The sequence below is a fragment of the Anabas testudineus genome, chromosome 3 (assembly GCF_900324465.2).
Source record: "Anabas testudineus chromosome 3, fAnaTes1.2, whole genome shotgun sequence".
Lineage (NCBI taxonomy): Eukaryota > Metazoa > Chordata > Actinopteri > Anabantiformes > Anabantidae > Anabas > Anabas testudineus.
In genome coordinates this window covers 18,588,391-18,609,479 of record NC_046612.1, presented here as the reverse complement: position 1 = coordinate 18,609,479, position 21,089 = coordinate 18,588,391, and the positions used below count along the sequence as shown (strand labels likewise).

General features: G+C 40.9%; 2 protein-coding genes across 10 annotated transcripts in view; both read left to right on the top strand.

Moving 5' to 3' along the window:
* Positions 1-565: 565 nt before the first annotated feature.
* LOC113174834 (cAMP-regulated phosphoprotein 19-like) lies at positions 566-4,720 on the top strand. The gene is made up of 3 exons (XM_026378989.1): positions 566-740; positions 1,685-1,807; positions 3,152-4,720. Exons 1-3 carry the CDS (start codon positions 684-686, stop codon positions 3,320-3,322), a joined length of 351 nt encoding a protein of 116 aa, XP_026234774.1. The 5' UTR covers positions 566-683; the 3' UTR covers positions 3,323-4,720.
* A 1,262-nt stretch (positions 4,721-5,982) lies between these two features.
* myo5aa (myosin VAa) overlaps positions 5,983-21,089 on the top strand; it is a 42,114-nt gene continuing 27,007 nt past the window's right edge. For all 9 annotated transcript variants that reach the window (XM_026378212.1, XM_026378213.1, XM_026378206.1 and 6 more), the window contains exons 1-5: positions 5,983-6,216; positions 16,444-16,554; positions 17,143-17,314; positions 17,767-17,911; positions 19,470-19,626. In XM_026378212.1, coding sequence (XP_026233997.1) covers positions 6,190-6,216; positions 16,444-16,554; positions 17,143-17,314; positions 17,767-17,911; positions 19,470-19,626 — 612 coding nt within the window. In that variant the 5' untranslated portion in view covers positions 5,983-6,189. The remainder of the gene's footprint in view (positions 6,217-16,443; positions 16,555-17,142; positions 17,315-17,766; positions 17,912-19,469; positions 19,627-21,089) is intronic.

Sequence of the window (21,089 nt, the reverse complement as noted above, 5' to 3'; positions counted from 1 at the left end):
CATCACTCATCACTCACTCATGTTGTAAGACCTAGGACAAGCAACCGCATAGCAGTATACAACAGCTTGCAATAACAAGGTGAGCACTGGTGTACACAAACATCCAAATAGGCAGTGGTGGTAATGCATCTGCAGCGCCTCTCCACATTTCTATGCACCATTTATTTTTGGTGGTGACAGTCAGGCTGCGGGTTTCTTTCTTTTTCTTTTTTTTTTGTGTCCCCAAAGTGTCTGTTATTTATGCTTTGCTGCTTACAGAGCAACCACACAGTAGCTGAGTCAGTCCCTTTCTAAAAAAAGCACATTGCACGTAGAAGACAACAGTGCATGCAAAACCATTAAACATAACTGAGCCTCGCGTGTGTTAATCAGTGCAGAATAAATCAGCGTCCAGATCGGAGGGTTGTTTGACCTAAGCCCGGATTTGTGTTGGAGCACAGGGGGCTAACAGCTGATCGGCTTGTTATGCAACATAAATCCGATCCTAGCACTCTGCGCGGGTGCACGGCAGGACTTCCAGAGCGTGAGCGCGCATGGTGTCTCCGCATGTGACGTAGCATCTGTTGTGCGGGAGTGAGCGCGCGGCGTCACTGGTGTGGACACGGGAAGTCGGAGCGGGGGATTTGTGGGTCTCTTGTCAAAGCAGAGAGAACATTCTCGTCTATCATCACGATATATTAGCAATGTCGGGGGATAACGAGGAAACGCAGACTCCAGAGGAGACATCGGTGGATGAGAAGGTACAGTCAGTGTGTGAGCAGTCGAGCAGCAGCAGCGACTTTGTTGCAGCTTCGTTATGTACGTTAGCTTAGCTTAGCTTAGCTTAGCTTAGCTTAGCTTCGCTTCCTCGCCCCCCGCGCCCGTTATTGTTGACACCACGAATAAAGCCAGTTCATTAATCCCTCAACAGAATATTTCACGTTATTCGTGAAACTTTGTGAGGACATTACGTTATCGGCAATTGCCCTGCTGTGCCCGTTGCTAATGCAGCGATTTAGTCGGATGGTTGGCGTGAATGTCAGAGGTAACACTAGCTAATGTTAGCACCTGGCTACCCGCAAAGCTAACTGTCATGACATTTACCCTGCGTGTCTGGGAAGCTGGTAGCAGTTAGCTCAGCCGCTAACGTTGGCTTATCTCAGTCCGGCAGACCTCTTTCTGTCTCGAAGTCTAGTTACAGTGAACTTATCTTCCCTTTTCACTGCGTTGTGTGCAGTACTTAAACGTCTCAGCTATTAATAGTGAGGGATATTGCAGTAATTGGGAAGGTAAATCCCAACCGGTGGCCTGACCCACACAGCCAAGTTGAGGACATGTCGTATAGATGTAGTGTGTACATCACTCCGTGAGAGAGGGGGCACACGCTGGTTTCTATTAGTTTGAAGTTGAAATACAGTGGGAATAATTCAAACATGTGATTTCAATACTGACCACACAGGCGTGTTTGTATACATTTGCTAATATGATGTCCACCATTCATTGTTGCACAGTAATTGTATATTTTACTAAGCTAAACGTAGACGTGTACATTTCTGTAATAAAAAAATCTCTCTATACCATAATAACATCAGCTGACAGGTATTTCAGTGGGAGCCTGGTGGCACCTGACCAATGTACTCTCTGGTTCTGCAGTGTGTGTGTTTTTTTTTTAGCTCAAGGGCCTCATACTTCTGCCTGTTTTCAGGATGTTCAGGACAAGATGATCAGTCCAGAGAAGGCTGAGGAGGCTAAACTGAAGGCTAGATATCCAAATTTAGGACACAAACCTGGAGGCTCTGATCTGCTTCGCAAGCGTCTCCAGAAAGGGGTGAGTTATCTCCTGAGTAACCCTGCGACCAACGTTTTTGCTTAATGTAAGGTCTCTTTACTTGCACATTATTTTTTACTGCATGTGATTTATACCAATGAGGATAGACACAACTTTAGAAATACCTTTCTGAGTAACACAATACAAGTCACCAGCACCACAAACGTCTCTAAAACGTTTAAAAACCGCCTTAGCAGTTTAAAATATAGCTGAAATAAAGATTTACATCTATAGGTTTTGTCACAGTTTTAAAAGCATAGGCCAGTAGCCAGGGAACAGGCAGTTTGAAGCTTTATTAGTACTAAAGTTTAGGTTTTTATTACATGAATTTTCTAGTAATATCTTGTGATGAACAAGCAATTTTTTGATGTATTATTAAGTAGTCATTCAACTTATCTAACTAAACTGAAAAAGATTGTTTTCTTTACACTTCAGTATTTAATAGTACAGTATTTAAATGATATGTAGATTGACATTTTGAGTCACCAAATGTATTATCGCTTTTTATCTAGTAAAACAAACATGTAGTTGGCTTTTCTTGACATGGTATATGTCATAAATTTTATCAGTTTATTCAATCAGAATTGAATAATTTCAGCGTTTAAGACTAAGTAAACAGTTGTTTAACTCGCATTTGACAAAAGTTAAGTTATTAAATACAAGTTAATGAGTTAATTATATAGTTAACGTTATTAGAGTAGATAATAATTCATACATTAACCAAAAAAGAAAATAATAGTTGGTTACAGTATTAAGTAAAGTTAGCTTATCTGCTAAAAAAGCTCAAATACTATAGCCTAAACATGTCATATGGCTTTTTCACACAAAAGTTATGCTTACATTTAGTGCTTAAACAAATATATTAAGTGTATCCCTGAGGTGAAATGAGCACATAGTGTTTCTTACGCCTTAGTGATACATTCTCAACATGTTTTTTTGTTTTCAAATCCACATTTACTTGCTAACAGTCGTCTACGCTGCCTTTGTTCATTGCCAACAGTCAATCAGCAGATTTATGCACAACAATAGCAAAGTTGTGTATAGCACCTCTGCTTGCTCACGTGTGTGACCATGTGTGCCTGCATGCTCACAAAGTGAGGGCCATAACAAACACTTCAGGGAAAAAAACAAGTTGTTGTTTGTTTTCTTAAGATCAAAATGGGCATAAGAGAAATGCCGTTGTTATGCTGTTTGCTAAAGACACAATGCATTTCTCATGAAAAAGTATTCAAATAGTTATGATTGAATTGTAGCAATATTTGAAACTTAAATCTTTGAAAGGTCCCAAATCTGTGCGTTGTTTTTTTTTTTTTTATATATAATGTGAATCTTGTCTCTCTACAGCAAAAGTACTTTGATTCGGGCGACTACAACATGGCCAAAGCGAAGATAACGAACAAACAATTACCAACGGCTGCACCAGAGAAGACCGAGATTACAGGGGACCACATCCCCACCCCCCAGGACCTGCCCCAGAGGAAACCATCTCTTGTGGCCAGTAAATTGGCTGGCTGATGCACATAAAGCCTAAACAGCTACTGCAGCACCTCCCAGCCCTTACCCTCTCCACTCTCAGAGCTGTAACGTTACTTCTCCTTCTCCTCACAGTACCATCCATGCCCAGTCTCTGCCCCCAACCCCACCCAACAAAAACAAACTGTCTTGCGTACACCTCCAAATCCTTTTTGTTTGTCACCCCTCCTGGCTCTGTCTGTACTGCCTCTTCAACTTGTTTTTGTCTCTCTCTACTCCCCCAAACTGAATGCCCCCTCTGTCAATGTCATTTTTACTTTTCCACGTTCTCCTCTATGTAAGATGCACTGAAAGAGAGCACGTCCAAGTGTGAGTGTGTGTGTGTGTGTGTGAAGAGTGGACTGACTCCTCTGTACGACTAGTGGATGATCAACACTGTGACGTTTACTGGCTGAAGAGGGGGGCAAGCAGCAGATTCTTGTATGGTTGGAGGGCTTTAGTATGGCTATCAGGATTCCCAATGTGGAAGGGTATGTGTTTGTATATATATGTATACACATATATATATATACATTTGCTTTTCGTGTGACACAGGGGGCAGATGCCAGCCTTTTAGAACATTTTCATCAGATTTGTATAATTCACTGTATGTCCTTATTCAAACTTTGTTATCATTATGCTTGACTGATTTGCTGAATATTAACCCAGGCGCCACGCTCAGTTTCGTTAACAAAGCGATTGTTAAACATAGGGAAGCCATACTAAAAGGACCACAGAGGCCAGTTTGTCAAAAGGAGCTGCCTGTCTGACACAGGGCTCCCAAAGATAAACCTCACTGAGCTCCATTTCACTTCACTGAGGTGCATTGAACAGGCATGGAGTGCAACATAAAAGCACTGGGTGGTAGATAAATGGTTCATTCAAGACATTGCGAAACTAAGAACGTATTGTGAAGAGTGAAAAAGGAGAGATTCTTGGTTAGGTATGAACTCTAATGTGGATAATTACTGTTTGTGGGGAGGTTATGCAGTTCCACCTCAGATGATCACACAGTCATCGCCATCAGTTTTAACTTCCTCATAGTCATGAATGAGGCATCACCATGCTAGAAAAGTTAGACCTGAAAGATAAACTCCTGTCAGCAGGAATCTGTCTTCTAAATCTATAGCAACAAAAACTGGGAGAAGCTCTCAGCACTGGGAACACATGGCGTTATTAATTATGTCCAGAAGTCTTTAAAGTTAAAGTAGTTTTATCTAACTTGCCCTCTGCCCTGTATAATGCTTCTTCAGGGTTCATACAGACTGGATGAAGTTTATCTGCGCTGTGAGAAATCTAAGCTGACACTTCATCAATCTGAGCTGTGCATGTATATCGTTGCCCTGCTGTCATTTTGTGCCATTTTGTTTTGTAAATAAAATAGTTTTGCACAAAGGTTTAGTTGCTGTGTCCTGTGTCTCGTATTTACTTTGAGAACATATTGTTGGTACAAAAAAAACAAAAGATGCAAAATGCTTTTAGGTAGGTTGCTACTTTTTGGACAAAGCTTTCCTTACTTTTAGTACATTTATTTTATACCATCATTTAATAAATTGCTAATTATTGTGGCAATATGTATCATCATACAACTATCTGAACTCCAGTTTGCAACAATCCAGCAACCTGCAAACAGTGACACTTAAAGCAAGGTTTTAACTATTTTTTGCATTATTAGATCTTCTGGCATCATCCAGGCTTATCTTTGTCACATAAATAACTCCTGTGATCTATGCACTGTTCGATAATCACCCATTTTACAACCCCAGTTCAAAAACGAATGGGCACATAAACACATAATTTATTCAAAACGGAGCAAAGAAAACACTTTATAATTCTGTAAGGTCCTAACCTTACTATGTACCTTGAGGTAATTTTGATGCCATATAAATAAAACTGAACTAAAGTTTGCTAGCATGTGCTGTAAACATGGACAAAAACATGCATATTTCAACAATATTGTTGTCATATTGTCATTAAAACATATTGTACTTTTTACTCCACTACGTTTATGACAGCTTTAGTTACTTTGCAGATGCAGATTCCTAATCGAAAATATTCTAAACTAATCATTAACTACTGTTGTGGATTTTATTGTGATTAAATAATACATTATTGTGATTAAATACAAGGTGAGTTTCTAGATAAAGGCCACTAGATAAACAATAATTTTTAAATGAAATGATCAGAGACAAGTAAGTTTTAAGTTAGTGTCCCCTTGAATCTGAACATGATTTAATTTTATATTTTTTATTAACATTTTATATTGCTGCAAAAAATAGACATGGAACAAATCTGGACTAGATTTGTGCATTTACGTTATTAGCAGCAGCCAAACAGTGTTTGAGTAGATACTTAGTACTTTAACTCGAAAAAAGAATTTGAATTTAATTCGTTGTTGCTACTTTTAGTGGAGCATTTTTTGGGGGGAGAAAGTACTTACACTTTTACATGAGTATTAGGTTGTTGTACCTAAGGGGTGTCACAAATATATATATATACATATATATATTTATTTATTTATTTATTGAATTGTTTGAAATGAGGTAAAAAGAAATAAAGAGATGTTGTTGTATTACCAACGCTCGGCCACCGGGGGGCGCCGTTTCCCACACGGAAGCCGCCTCCTGCGTTTGGCTGAATCATTTCATCCATCGTACCCACAATGCAAAGTGAGACGGCGAAACCTCAGCAGCCTCAAGCTTTTCAGGTGATCCCGTGGATACGAGGCACATCTTCACCTTGAGTCCCGGCGAACAAAAGGCTTCCTCCACCCCCGCTTCATGCAAACACACACTCGGTCCCATGCAGCGCGGAGACCTGCCCGGTTTCTTTTAGCCCACATCGGAGAAAGGACGTAGCGAGCGACCGTCATGGCAGCGTCGGAGCTGTACACAAAGGTAAAGAGGGGGCTGCTCCCACTGGAGTGGACATCAGGGTGCTAGCATGTCGGCTACATCCATGTCCTAGTGGCAGCTTCAGCGTCCCGACAAATACCTTCACAGTATCGGTGTTATTGTCACTAACTGTGTGGTTTTTCTCTGCGGAAATGGTGTCTTACTAATAAAAGTGCTGGTTAAATGAATGAAACCTGGTTTCAAACCTGTCCTAATGCAGTGTGATGCTCGGGCTGTTTAAATATACATGTTAGCGCTGAAATGGGCGCAGCTGACGGAAAGACAGAGACGCGTCTCTCCACAGTCTCCCTCTGTGTGAAACGACATCACCTTTATTAGTCTGTTCTTTTATTATTATTATTGTTGTTATTATTATTGTCATCTGTCAACCTGGTTGTTGTGTCTTCTTCTCCGGGCCTTTACATCTTTCATCTCCCACTGGTTGCTAATGGCTGGGATGATGCAAAGGCGGTGCCGGCCATCATGGAGGCTCTGGTTTCATCCTTATAAAACCCGTAATACTTGGTTTTTAGGTGAAACCTTTGCATCATATCACTGCGAGCTTGCTTTTTTATGTTTGTGGCTTTGCTCGCCTCGGTGGTTTGACCCGGTTGTGAGCCGATGTGAGCCGAGTCCTTGAACTTGGGTACCGCTGAGATGCTGCGATGAGCGCCGCATCCTTTAGCATCCTTCATTTAGCATCCAGCCGTGAGACTGGTGCAGGCCCTGCAGCCTCAGTGCAGCCGGATACGCGTCCAGGACACTGCTGCTGAGGGTCATATGCTCTGTAGCTGCTGCTGAATGTATTTCTGCGATTGCAAATGTGAAACAGAGACACGAAAATCTGTGTGTGCGTGTGTGTGTGTGTGTGTGTGTGTGTGTGTGTGTGTGTTGTGTGGATGGAGATGAGTCACCCATCCCCCTACTTTGACAGCTGGTGTGTTCAGCTTGAATAACAGTAGTGTTGAAGTGAAAACGTGACAGTGTGTGTGTGTGTGTGTGTGTGTGTGTGTGTGTGTGTGTGTGTGTGTGTGTGTGTGATGAGGGCAATTGCTGTTCTTTTTCAAATCCCCACTAAGCTGCAGTGTATTCGACATTTTAGCCGCTCTTCTTCCTCATAGATATCTCAGGGAGATTCAAGTTGTAGACGAGCTGTGCCAAGTGGTCAGACACGGTGTGTTTAAAGCACATGACACAGATTTGAACCCTGTGCCAGCGAATGGACGCGGATGAAACCTCTCCGTGGTCGACCGCTCGTGCTCTGCAGCCAAATGCCAGTTTTGACTGAGGCTGCAATGTTTCTCCTGCCTGCAGCACTTGGCTTGTAGCCAGGCATCATTCTCCTTAAGAATCTTAAATGTTGGTGTGAAATGTTTTTTTTTTTTTTTTTTTAATGGCAAATACATAGAGAAAGTTTTCAGTGTGGCTGTTTGGAAACCAAGAGTCAGGTTCTGCTTTGAATGGTGCAGTCTGTTTTAGAAGTCAGCCTCTGAAGTCAGACCCCTGTCTGTGATTTATTTTTCCAACAGAGGGCTGGAAAACACTCTGCCCTTTATGTGTATGCGTCAGGTTTATAGAAGCCTATTGAGCGGCTCTAATCTGCTTGGTTAACGTGCACACATCCACACGGTATCAGATTCTGCTATAGGTTTGGCTCCTGACTGACTTAGCGGCGTGAACCTGGGTTGATCCGCTCCAACCACTTGAGCTAAGTAAGGGAAACAAATTGGGATCAAAAGCCCAGGAAGGAGTGAATGTGCGTAAAACAGTGTGTCTTTGTGTCAAGAAGCAGAAATGGAAGTGGAGGATACTGTGATGGAAATAGTGCAGCGATGCTCCATTAGATGACTCACAGCTGGAAAGGCTCTTCCATCCACAATCTAGAGTTTCAGAAATACAAACTGCATTTGAAGGAGTCCTTTTCTGTACCACAACCAGTGTGTATACTGTATTTTTAGATTGATGAGGCCCGGCATCGATTTCTGGACCTAAACTGGAAAGAAACCCGTTGCATGATGTGTGATAAATGCAGACAGCTTTCATTTGTGAGTCTGTTGTTGGCTCAGCAGGAACTGGAGGTGGAGGTGAGACATGAATGAATCTTCACACCGGGCTCAGGAGCAGTATTTGGCATGAACAGAAAGGATACAGACAAGGAAACACAAGAAGACAATTCAGCAAAAAAAAAACTTCATAGACCTGTGTTTTTTTGTTTTTTTAAACTTTAACCATTTAAAGATAGAAACGATTTCAAGAGAGACTGGAAATTGGAAGAGAGACATTGGATGATGTAGCAATAGTTCAACATTTTTTTTGGCACTTCTTTACTCCAGATGTAGTGCAGGTGCAGTGTCTTTCCAAATAGTTCAATATAGTTTCATCAGTCCACAAAACATTTTGCCAATACTGCTGTGGAGTGTCAACGTGCTCTTTCGCAAACTTCAGACGTGCAGCAATGTTCTTTTAGTGAGCAGCAGCTTCCTTCATGGTGTCCTGACAGACATCGTGCTTGTTCAATGTTGTATGTACTGTAGACTCATGAACACAGATGTTAGTCAGTACCAATGATGTCTTCAGATCTTTAGCTGTCACTCTGAGTTGTTTCTTTACCTCATTAATGAGTGTTTGTTGTGCTCTTGGGGTCGTTTTGACTGGCCGCCCACTTCTTGGTAAAGTAGCCACAATCCCTAAAAATATATATTAAAATTTAGAATGACTGAATAATTAAGGGGATATAAATAACCTCAGTGTACAGTAAGGTATTTACACATTTAAAATGTGTAAACAAAGATTAATCAACAGATTGAACATCTACAAACTCATCTTGATTATTATAAGTTTATGACATTTCATGGAGAACAAAAGGCAGTATTTTCAGTAGAACAGACAGAACATCAACACTTTATATTATTATAATTAATATAAATATGTTATGGAGTAGAGAGTTTTGCTTTATTTGTTTTAGGTGTCGTCTGAGACGCATCAGGTGAATTTTACACTATTTAAAGTCAGTGGCTTCTTTTTTTTTCTCCCTGCGTCTAATTGTGAGCATGTGCATTACGTTATTGAGATAACCCAGTTAAAGCAATTGCACAGTAATGATGTATACGCCCTGGCATGTGGTCATTCTGCATACAACGCAGACGGACGCACCAAGGCCGACGCTGAGAGAGTAGAGCTGTATGTTTATGACTAAAATAGTGATTGCATGTATTTTTCTTCTGTAGCAGAGCACCCTAAAGAGAAGTTCACTGCTCTTCTCTACGTCTGTCTAACAGTTGTTATTTGGAGCCAAGTCAGTGGTTTGTGGGAAAGGCCTGAGAGTCTGTCTTCTTCAGATCTCATGTGATCACAGAAGGAAGCCCGGATATGATGATAGGCAGCAGCGAAGGCCAGTCATCTGTCACAGGGTGAGGAACTGTGGGGCGCGCCGGTGAACGCGGCTTATGTCTGCAGACACAATGGGAAGGTTTCATCCACCAGTGAGTTCTGGAGCTCAGCGCTCGATCAGTTAGTGTCTGGTCTTGTGGCATGTGTGGCTGGAGGCATTCAGAAAACCAGCCAACTTGCAGCATGAGCTAGAGGCTTGACAAGACGAGATGGACCAGGAGTTGGAGTTTATGTTTATCCAGGTACGTTTTTTTTATTGAATTATTTTGATTCGGAATGAAATTTTAGCCCATTTGTGGTTGTTTAGTAAGTGATCTTTAAGTTCTGGTCTTGAATACGCTGTGGGGGCTCTCTAATGGGGGATATCTGGAGTCCTGACACACCATTCTTCAGGATTAACCTCTGAAGAAAACAGTTGTCGTTGTGTTGTTGTAGATCTACAAGTCAGAATTAGGGAAGTAGATTGTGTAGAGACAGGGAAACATGTCTGGTTTCAAAAGGCTTACACCTTTATAGGTGTGAAGCAGTGTGTTTTACTGTTGAATGATCATTTGTACAGTAGAATGATGCTCTAGAGATGCAACATCTTGAGTGTAGCGTCTCTCATTGCGTCTGATTTAAACATAAACCAGGAGCCGAGCTGTGGTCTACTGTCCTATTCTCACACACTGACACAACATACTCAAGTGAACTACACTACTCCAAGAGTCAGCACTGACCAAGCTAATGTGATTAAATGCTGGGCAGCACCACAGCTTCTTAGTAAGAGAATCTCTGATCTTTGGCACACTGAGCGTAAGCCTGCTACATGTGCCAGGAGTCTAGAGCGCGAACACCACTGGGTGTAGTCAGACTGTAGAGGTTTCTTCCTACCAGACTCTCCACCAGCACCGAGGTTTCTAAATCTCGCTGCGTCCGCCCAGCTGAGCAGAAAAACAGCAGATTCTCACATGAGTGGTATCATGTGACGAGGCTTCTGCAGTCTGGGACTCCATTGACGGCTTCGCTGAGAATATCTGGGCAGAACACTTCACATACCTCCGCAGCTCTGTCGTTTGTGCTGGTCCGTTTTGTAACATGATTTGTAAAAGATCTATTGCCACTTGACTTTCTGCTACATGATTCGTCCATCTCGAGATTTATTTTATTCTGCTTTACAGCTAAATGAGCACAGTTATTTCACTCAGTAGACTTGTCACTTCTTAAGTATGGTTGTATTTGCAGAGTTTAGCTGCATAGATAATGTACATGATATCTTTATTGAATAAAAGATTGACTGAGCTACATGGTTAAATGTTTGTACTGGACTTGAAACTCCCTTTTGCAAATGAATTGCAATGAAAAAAAAGAAAGAAAGATAATTCAAAAATAATTTCCGTGAAAGTGGTCTGACCCCCTGGAGGGTTCAGAGAAGCCAGAGCAGGCCAAGGAGACTTCAGTCCGACAGTGAAAGCTCAGAGCTCAGTATTAGCCGGGTGAAGTCCCTCTAATCTGCAGTTGACTTTGTGCAGATTTGTAAACACTTCTCAGGGATGCCCCACCCTGCAGTTGCAGGCCTCCGCCTCCAGCATACAGACACATACATACATGTGCACAGGCTCATTCAGAATGTCACGATCTCAGCGATCTTAACCTCAGTTTTCTGTCCTTTAGTATCAGGAATTAACAGAAACTAAGGGTTATTGCAGGAGGATCCAGAGCAACAGGAGGTTCAACTTTCATTGCATCTGCAGAAAACTGCTAATTTAAACATTGAAAACTGCACAGTCAGTGTCTTTATTAGTTTAAAAGTTCCATATTGCGGCTTCCAGTTTTGGATGGGACTAGTTTAATCTTGCATATATATTAATTTGTATTCATATTTTTTGTTTCTTATTAAATATCTCCTTTGGGGATCTTACTGTATTAGCTCACGTTTAATGTTTCTGTAGTTTAGATTTTGGCAAGTAGGAGCTTTTGTTGTGTCGTGTGTTTGCAGCAGTTGCAGCAGGGGGAACGTGTAACCATATGTGAATGTAATGAAATCACGGTGTAGTTGACTGGAATAAGATTAGCCAGTGTTAAACCTTGAGTTAGCCTAATCAGGTCCTGATCCTTTATCTCACTTAAACCAGGATTAGTATCACCACAGCCTTGTACCTTCACCAGCAGCCTTTCCCTGCTGTGAACGGACCGGCTGACAACTACTGTGTGCTGAAGAGCCAAAGTACATATAGTCATCTTGCTATTCATTGTAATTTATTTAATTACTGAATTCATTGACTACATCACTTGATATCAACATTAGTGGTTATAAAGGGTTGTGAAAAAATAGCCCATGTGTCATAAAACAAGTACATTGCTAATAGTGTGTTGTTGTTGTTGTTCTTCATTATGAATAATAATTGTAGTTAGTTAGATATCTCTGATAGTTTGTGCATTTTTAATTTGTGCATCCAGTTGAACAACCTCACTGTCCCGCGCTGTCGGGAGCCCTCCTATGCTGATCCTGTGTCTGTGTGGGTTTTCTCTGGGTGCTCTGGCTTCCTCCCACCGTCCAAAGACATGCAGTTAAATTATCTGGTGACATTAAATTGCCTATAGGAGTGCCAATGGTCCTGTCCAGCCCAGTCCAGGGTGTATCCTGCTTCACGCCCAGTGACAGCTGGGATTGGCTCCAGCACTCCTGCAACCCCCAACGTGAATAGTGGTTAAGATAATGGATGGATGGTTGATAAGAGCCAAAAACTGGCATGACATAATTGATTTATATCCAGTAAGTGTAGTAACAACAAATAATAACTGTCATCATTGTCTCTTAAAATAAAGAAAATTACCACAATTATTTGGCCCTATGATTTGTCCCCACTCGAGTCATCCTGGAACTTTACTCACATGTAGTTTTTCTCAGTCCATAGTTAAACACAGTGCTATAATGATTTGTGTGGTTTTGAATAAGCTTTTTAAAGTCTGAGAAAATTACACTGATGTGCTCACAGAGACTGAAGATGTAGGACACAGCCTCTATTATAAGGTGGGTGTGTGAAAGATAAATAAAAACAGGGGCTTCAGCTAAACAGGATGTTGAGTTTCAGTTTTAACAAATAATCAATTAGTTGATTCACAGACAATTTATCAGTATCAAACTACATTGTGAAATATGATTAGATTAGATTGAATATGTCTTTGTTTGAGATGATTGATCGGACATTTGATGGTGTCACCTTGGACTCTTAATATCTGAAATCTTTTTGATTCACTGAAAAAGTAATTGGAAAAATAATAGTGAAAATTATCATCGTTTTTCAAAATCTCTCCCTTTCCTTGACCTTACTGAGCTCAAATACCTAATTACTGGAGTCGCCCTTTAAACTAGTGTAATAACCAAACCGAACAGCGTCTTCACAACCTGCTGTTAGGTTAAAAGGAAAGCAATTAGACAGTTTACTCCAGATGACGTGTTCAGATGTTACTGAACAGATGCAGATAGTGATCTGATGCTGATCTTTTTAGTTTAATCTCAATATCCTCTTGCACACTCATGCATGCGACATACAGTATGTGATGAGCAGGCCCAATGCAGAGACACTTTCATCACATGATTTCCGACGTCACAGTTGCTCTGACGTCTTTTTCTTCACTGTTGTCATCTTCATCTGCCAACCATAATACACCAGCCTGACTATCGTCTATCTGTCGTCTAAGTCATACAGTGTGGCTACAGTCTGACTCATCCCATCCTGTTTTTCTCTCTAGCTTTCAGACGCTCCACTTTTCCAGCTTGGGTTTCATTGTGGAGGATGGTGTCCTTGCAGCTTGTAAATGTCTGCCAGCATCTGTGGTGTGTGTGTGTGTGTGTGTGTGTGTGTGTGTGTGTGTTGTGGACTTGTGTTCATCCTTCATCTCTCCTCTGTCCTTTCAACCCAGGGGAATCTGTTAAATGTGATTCATTTCCCCTGCAGCTGTATTGAATTGTCTGTTTATTTCATTTTATACTCACACATCCCACATTGTGTCTTGGTGCAGGACAAAAAGCTGATTGGCAGCATATTTCAGTGTTAACTAATTCAGGATAATTGTGCTCAACACCTGCTGATGTGTGAAACGTGTGTGTGTGTGTGTGTGTGTGTGTGTGTAAGAGAGAGGGGGGATGATTTTCAGGATCAGGAAGTGTGCTCAGTAGCACACCCAATGTCTCGGTGAGGTGTGATGCTGCTCAGAACTTACTGGTGCTATATTTAGCCTCCGTCCTCCTCCATCACGCCCCACCCATCATCTCTCTCTCTCGCTCTTTCTTCCTATTTTCTCTCTGTTGCTAGGAGGCTGGCTTCTGGGACAGCGTCCTATTGGGACCAAAAAGGTGAAATGACTAGCAAAATGGTGGGAAGTGGAGAGGGAGATAGAGAGAGACAGACATAGAGGTTATGTTTGCCTGTAATTGTACAGCTGCATTTTGTTTTCCTATTTTGTTTGCTCTGAAGTGACTGTAAGGTTGTTAAATAATTCACAGCATCATATATATTCTGTGTCAGCTTGTCCCTCTATTTGCTGATGTTGAAATACTTAAAATATGAATTTTTATTTTATTATTATTCTTTAGGATCTCCCCTTCAGTTCATAATAAACATCTGTGGGTTTGAGCGATGTTTGCTGTATAAAGTCAGTTTGTAATGACTTGGTCTCTAGAGGGCGGCTGGTTGTTAGACAAAGCACAAGTTAAGATGATAAAATGTCCAAGAACGATTCAAGTAAACCATTTAACCAAATCATTAGCTTTTTTATTTAACTTATAAGTAAACACAGCTACATGTTTAAAGATCAGATAAATGTTCCAGTAAATTTCAGTATGAACCAGTATACTTTATGTTGAAAAGCTAGTATTGTTTGAGCTCTATCACACAGTCGCTCTCTCCACCTCTTTCTCTCCCACACACACTCACTATCAGCATCTATCACCTCATTTACACTTTCCTACTTTAAATAAACTTGCATTTTAATCATTCTATACACTTACACCCAGTATAGTTTCTTAATTCTTCACTTCTTTTCATTGAATCTATTACATTTTTCATGTTTTGTGTCCTCTAACTTACACAGATTATATCTCTTCTGTCACTCAGTGGCAAACACAAACCACTGGGACAACCTGGGGGCTTGTTGCGGGTGGAGTTGGGAAGAAAAACACTGCAGTAACACTTTGAAACATCCAGAATATCTGTTAGAAACGATGGATTGTCTTGGTAAAGGTCTGTTTAAAAAGTTGCAGAGTAATATTGGAATATCAGCAGGAAAAATAGTTACTTGTCTGTAGCTGCTACTTCACACTACAGCTCTTCTTGATATTTAGAGAGACGCAGACTGAGGGCAGACGAGGGTTAGTGTGACCATGATGTCATGATTCAAATGATCGGTAGTGGAGCAGCTGACCAAATTAACCAGTTTCCCTCCCATTGTGCTCTTCTACAATAACGTCTTTCTGTCTGTGCCTCTGTGAAATTGTCTTCAGCAGTTTGTGTAACGAAGCCAAAAGGAGCCATGAAATCGTTGCTGGACTTGCATGGAGACTCTCGTCGTCATGTGCTTCAATTACTTAAGTCTTCATCAAAAGGATGTCATTTAAAACCTTTATGTGTCAGTAGTTACATGTGCGTAGTTCATACTTGCTGGTATTTTAAATAAATGAGGTTTAGAAAAGTGTTATAAAAGTGTTATAATCTCCTTCACGTTGAGATTTTAACACATAAAGGTTTTAGCGTCTAATCCTGTAGGGATTTGTGGATGTGTGGGTGTGAATGAAGACACGTTCTACCAGATGACATTTATTTGTATGCTTGTATGCATTTTGAAAAGAATATTTTATGGTGAGTCCAGAATTAGATTGAAGGGTCAGTTCAACAAAGAACTGGCACCATTAATTAGTTAGTAACAGATAAAGTGAGCATAGATACAGAGTACAAACCCCCACTGTAATCTGCTCCGTTGAACTTTTTTAAACCTCTTAAATTCTCTCCCCTTATGTAATGTTCTGTAGGAAAAACAACCTCAGTGTTGTTGGATCTCTGACTTAGTGTCAAACTATTCATTCCCTTTGGAAGTTTTCACATTAATTTCACTCAGGTCGTCTTCTTATAACTGTTTTTGCCATTTCCTAAACCAAGTGGCTGTCCCAGTGATGATTTAGGTGTGTTACTTTAAAGAGGGTGAACGCTTGTGCAGTCACTTATTTTCAGATTTCCAGCAACCTGCATGCAAACAAACATTTAACAACTTCATCTGTTTAAGTTTTTAAATTCACAAGGCGTCTCTCTCACTTCTCCCATCACTGCAAAGTCGTCCAGCCAACTCCTACTATATTGTTAGAGGTAAAGCCTCTTTACATGTGTATGTGTCTGTGCATGCATTCATTTGTGTTTGTGAACTGGATTCCTCGGCCATGTGACTGGCAGGGCTCATCGCTGTGATCAGCTGATTACCTCCAGTCACAAGTCAGAGGGCCTTAAACAGTTATACAGTGGTGTGTGTGTGGGAGAGAGGGAGGCAAAAAAGCATAACCGCAACTTCATTCTTCAGTCTTTACGAGCTACCGTTTGTTCAACAGTTTGTTCCCACAACTTTACTTACAATTATGAGCCATGGTGCTCATGACTGTGAAACACAGAAGCCAGTGTTCCCTCTGAGGTCATGCTGTTTTAACAGATCGAGGAAAGGAAGGAAGTAACGCTGTATTACTGACATCCGTCTTTCAAATAAAGATTTGAATGAACTGAGGTGGAGACCCAGATAAAGTGGGCTCATCATCATCATCATAGTAACGTGTTTTTTATTTAACTTTATTTTCTATTCTGTCTCCTCGTCTCTCAGAGTGCTCGGGTGTGGATCCCCGATGCCGAGGAGGTGTGGAAGTCCGCCGAGCTCACCAAGGACTACAAAAATGACGACGCCTCCCTGCAGCTCCTGCTCGAGGATGGGGCGGTCAGTATGGATGGAAGAGCAGGGTGGGGAGGAATCGGGCCTCTGCTCTTGATTTTCAGCTCTCAGCTCTCTTTGTTCCTTTGTTTCTCTCTTTCTTGCGCAGACACTTCAAAGCACTGCATCTCATTAGCAGATATTGGTTTTGCCATTGGCACTCTCCACAAATGAGGTTTAGATGCAAAGATGCCCCAAGGAGCATTTTAAATGTGTAACAATAGATTTAATGCCTTGGCTTTACAAAATACAAATATGTCGATATGTTAATGCATAAATGTTGAATGTTGATGTTTTTACAGAACTGGTATATTTATTCAATAGCCACAGAATATACTCAATCTTATTTAATGTGTTGGATCTGAACACCTCAGATAAATTTTAGTCCCTGTTCTGGGTTCTTACATTTGAAGATACGATTTGTTAAAGTTACACATCATGACACGCTGCTGTAGAATAAGTGTGTCATCTCATCTAAATTCATAACTAATTGCATCCTAATACTAATCTGCCACCTTTGATTTAAATGTCTGAATTCCTAGTGTTTTATCATGCTTTGGCTAAAAATGTTCTGTGTTTGATACAACTCCTCAGAACATTGAGTACAAGCTGGACAAAAAGATAAAGAACCTGCCTTACCTGCGAAACCCCGACATCCTGGTGGGCGAGAATGACCTCACAGCTCTCAGCTACCTCCATGAGCCAGCCGTGCTGCACAACCTCAAAGTCCGCTTTATCGACTCCAAGCTCATCTACACATACTGCGGTAGGATCTAATGACACGTTATCAGTGTTCTCACTTCATTCCACTGATTCAATAATCAGACAAGTTGCTCATATTTATTTTTAATAATGACAACAGCAGAATTTCCAATCATTTTGGTAACCTATCATGACATGCTAAATAGGCAAATGATGTCTCATAGTGTATGGTTTTATTAGTTTATTAGATAACTTCAAAGTATGTGACCTTTAGTAACCTTAGTCAGTCATGGTTTGTTGTCTTCACTGAACATTTAAATGCTTGTCAGCTCTGTTAAGATTCACACTGGTCACATTCACTTCTGTTGTAATAACATTCTGTACATGTATGTTTTTTAACAATCAAATGTGAAATTTTATCATTTTACTTGAAACCAATAATCCTAATAATAAGAACTCCAATAATCACCTGCAGCAGTATTTTAAATTTAATTCTGTTTGTGTTACATGTTGCAGGAATTGTTCTGGTGGCCATCAACCCGTACGAGACGTTACCAATCTATGGAACAGACATAATCAATGCCTACAGCGGTCAGAACATGGGAGACATGGACCCACATATCTTCGCAGTGGCAGAGGAGGCTTACAAACAGATGGCTAGGTGAGTGTGTGTCTGTGTGTGTTACCTGAGAAGCCTTCGTTCTGGTCTCCTTGTTGCTCAGCCCTCCCTCTCTTCAGTGTTTGTAGGTCAAATCTGAACCAGAAATAGCCTCTTGGTGGTCTCATCATCTCTCTTTCTCTCCCTCTTTTAATCACACATGCTCAAAGGCTCTGGTTTTCTCTACATTTTATGACCACCCCTTGGTAGTTTGTCCTGAACAAAGTAGCATACACATGTTTACTAAAAGGATTAAATAGCATGTTTCGTCAGAACTCAGTCTCTCTCCCTCATTCATTTACTTAGACAGTTTTAGTTGAAGCTGGCAGCAGCTGACAGTGACTCCTTATTACAGTATGTCCAGTATGACATAGCACTGCTGGGGGGCAGTTGGTCTAATCTGTGTGTGAGGACCTTACATGCAGTGGTTGAGAGGAAGTGATTCATTCTCCACGAAATGTAAAGAATTTGCAATTAATAATATTTTTCATTTGATTTATTCATAGATTTATAAAAGAGTCTAAAATAGTCACATAGAACTGGGAGGGTCAAAGATGTTTTTAACTTCTCCCCAAGCAGGGAGGGCTAGATGGTGTTGAATGCACTGGAGCGATCAATAACATAATCCTTACTGTGCCCCCAGGCTTGTCCTGGTGGCTTTAGGTCTAGTGGAGGTAAACTAGACGGGGTCAGGTAAGGGTTTCCAGGGACTCCAGGATGAGCTTTTCTAATCTGTGACATGAAAACACAGATAAAAACTCTCTCTCTTACTGCTGCTCTGCTCGCACCTGTGCCCTAATTTTGTTCACTAAGGGTATAATGGACAAAAGAAAACTTCATTAGAGGGCATTCAAAGAAATATCCTACACTAACAGATGCCATAGGAGCTACAGGTAGAAATATGTTATTTGCAGAAGAAAAATGTTGACAGCTGAGCCAGCTTCCGTACCAACAGTAGGAGTACTGGGGATAATGAGGAGGCATCCTGCTGACACATTCAAGCACAGAAAGGGAAGACTGGATTGATAAGTTGTTGAAACACCTGTTCAGCTTGCAGGCAGTGCCAGTGTTTGTTGATTGTAGTATCTGACACTTTCTGTCATTAAATAGTAATAAATACAGCAGAGGTTCACACGGTCTTCACCCCTATTCCTAAATTTTAAACTCAGTCCTAACTTACTTAAAGCATTGTTCAAATAACCCACCAACTCATTTATCTTATTTCTCTTGATTGTTGCCTCCTTTCTGCCTCATATTCATAAATAGGCGGCTTTTCAAGGCTGGTTACTGATGCTCAATGGGGTCTCAATAAGATTTTGAATATGGTTTTCATGAGTTTGGGGTTTACTTCAGTGGCTCCAGTGACTCACGGAGCTTAATTTCTGCTCCTCCCTAAAAATCCTGACCACACAGATAATGAAACCATGTTTAACCATGTAACTCCACAAATTCAGTAACACATAGTTCAAAAGGCTATGATTTATTACCAGGTTTAATGTGTTTATAAAGTAATCCCTCATCTTATTTGACCCTTCTTAAATCTTTCTTTCTAACCTGTCAGGGACGAGAGGAACCAGTCGATCATTGTGAGCGGGGAGTCCGGAGCAGGAAAGACGGTATCAGCCAAATATGCCATGAGGTACTTTGCTACCGTCAGCGGCTCTGCTAGTGAGGCCAACGTAGAAGAGAAAGTCTTGGCTTCCAACCCCATCATGGAGGTGAGGACTAGACTCTATCTGCAGACAGAGATCTCAGATTACATTCACTTTTTTCTTAAAGAGAAACTTGTTCCTACAGATGCTATTGTGTCATTTTAAATATGAAATGTGTTAAGATATTTTTATCTTGTTCTTTATTTGTAGATGTATACTTAAAATTATTTGCGTACAGACACCTGCTTCCTTGGCCTATTTACTCTGCAGTATAATCACCAGCTCAGTTGATGTGTGAATGCTATGGGATGATTGTTACACACTTTGTCCTCTCTCCTTTCTTCTCCACTGGCATTTACTTACTCTCTTTCCTTCAGTTTCTCCACCTCACTCTATGTCATTCTGGCCTCCAGCTGCTCTCTGCGCTTCTAACACAGATCTTATCCTTAAGCATGTGTCTATTTGTGTATTTCTTACTGTAGAGTCATAAGGACAGGAGGTGTTTGGAGAGCGCTCTTGGGTCCATATGCTGCTATCTTTTTTTCTTCCCCCTCTTTCTCCTGTCATCCCCCACGCTGTCCATCCTTTTTTAGCCTCTTTGCTAACATCACTGTCCTCCTCCCAGCTGCCACTTTCACCTCGAACCAATCAGAAACGAACTGGGAGAATGAATAGAAAGCTTTCTTTCGTCGCAGTGATGTCACATTAGCCTCTAAGCCTGGACGCAGAGTAGATGGTTGCATCAGCATTTTCAACATCACAAACCCTGTGTGTGTATTTCGTGTTAGTGTGTGTTTGGCTGATGCAGGCAGAGATTGAAATACCCACACCGCTGAAAGTATCCTTGTCTGCAGTCAAAGACTGTTTGGCTTTAACTCAGCAAGAACCCTGTGTGTTCACACACAAGTTAAATCTGTGTCTGTATGTGGCCCCACCCATCTACTCACAATTCCTAGTGGGGCCATTGATCAGTCCTGCCCATTGGACTAAGACTGCTGACTGCAGATGATGTCTTTGCCGACGTATTGTAGCTCAGCAAGAAATGTCTGTCAGCATTTAATTGATCCAGTTATTTTATATGGAAGGACATAGATCCATTAAAATATAACAGTGCTTTGTCAGGTGTGGACTAACCACAAATAAAATGCAGCCTAGTTCAGGTTCAGCCTATACTTAAAGAGAGTTAAGCTCTAATAGTTTTAGAAACAGCTAAATGTACTGCTTTAGAAAAAACCTTTGTCACCTAACATACATTTAAACAAAGAGTTTATTATGTTTTATTTATAGGAATTGGACGATGAAATTGAGATCACACACTCATACCAGTTATTTTAGCTTTGAATTGTAAAGAGTAAAGGACGCAGCAAGCATTGGTGTCTGAAGATGACAATCTCTCTACCAGCACCTCTAAAATTCATTACCGTAATTAGCATGTTCTGTGTTGTATAGTCATGGTAGCAGTTTCACATTGTTTCTAGACTTCATACCAAGCTGAGCTACCTGGTGGTTGTGGTTGTATTTTAATATTT

Bases quoted from the DNA above. Each gene is read 5' to 3' on its own strand.
- LOC113174834 (XM_026378989.1), top strand. From the start codon at position 684: ATGTCGGGGGATAACGAGGAAACGCAGACTCCAGAGGAGACATCGGTG. The intron at 741-1,684 runs GTACAGTCAGTG...GCCTGTTTTCAG, and splicing joins AGACATCGGTGGATGAGAAG to GATGTTCAGGACAAGATGAT. The intron at 1,808-3,151 runs GTGAGTTATCTC...GTCTCTCTACAG, and splicing joins GCAAGCGTCTCCAGAAAGGG to CAAAAGTACTTTGATTCGGG.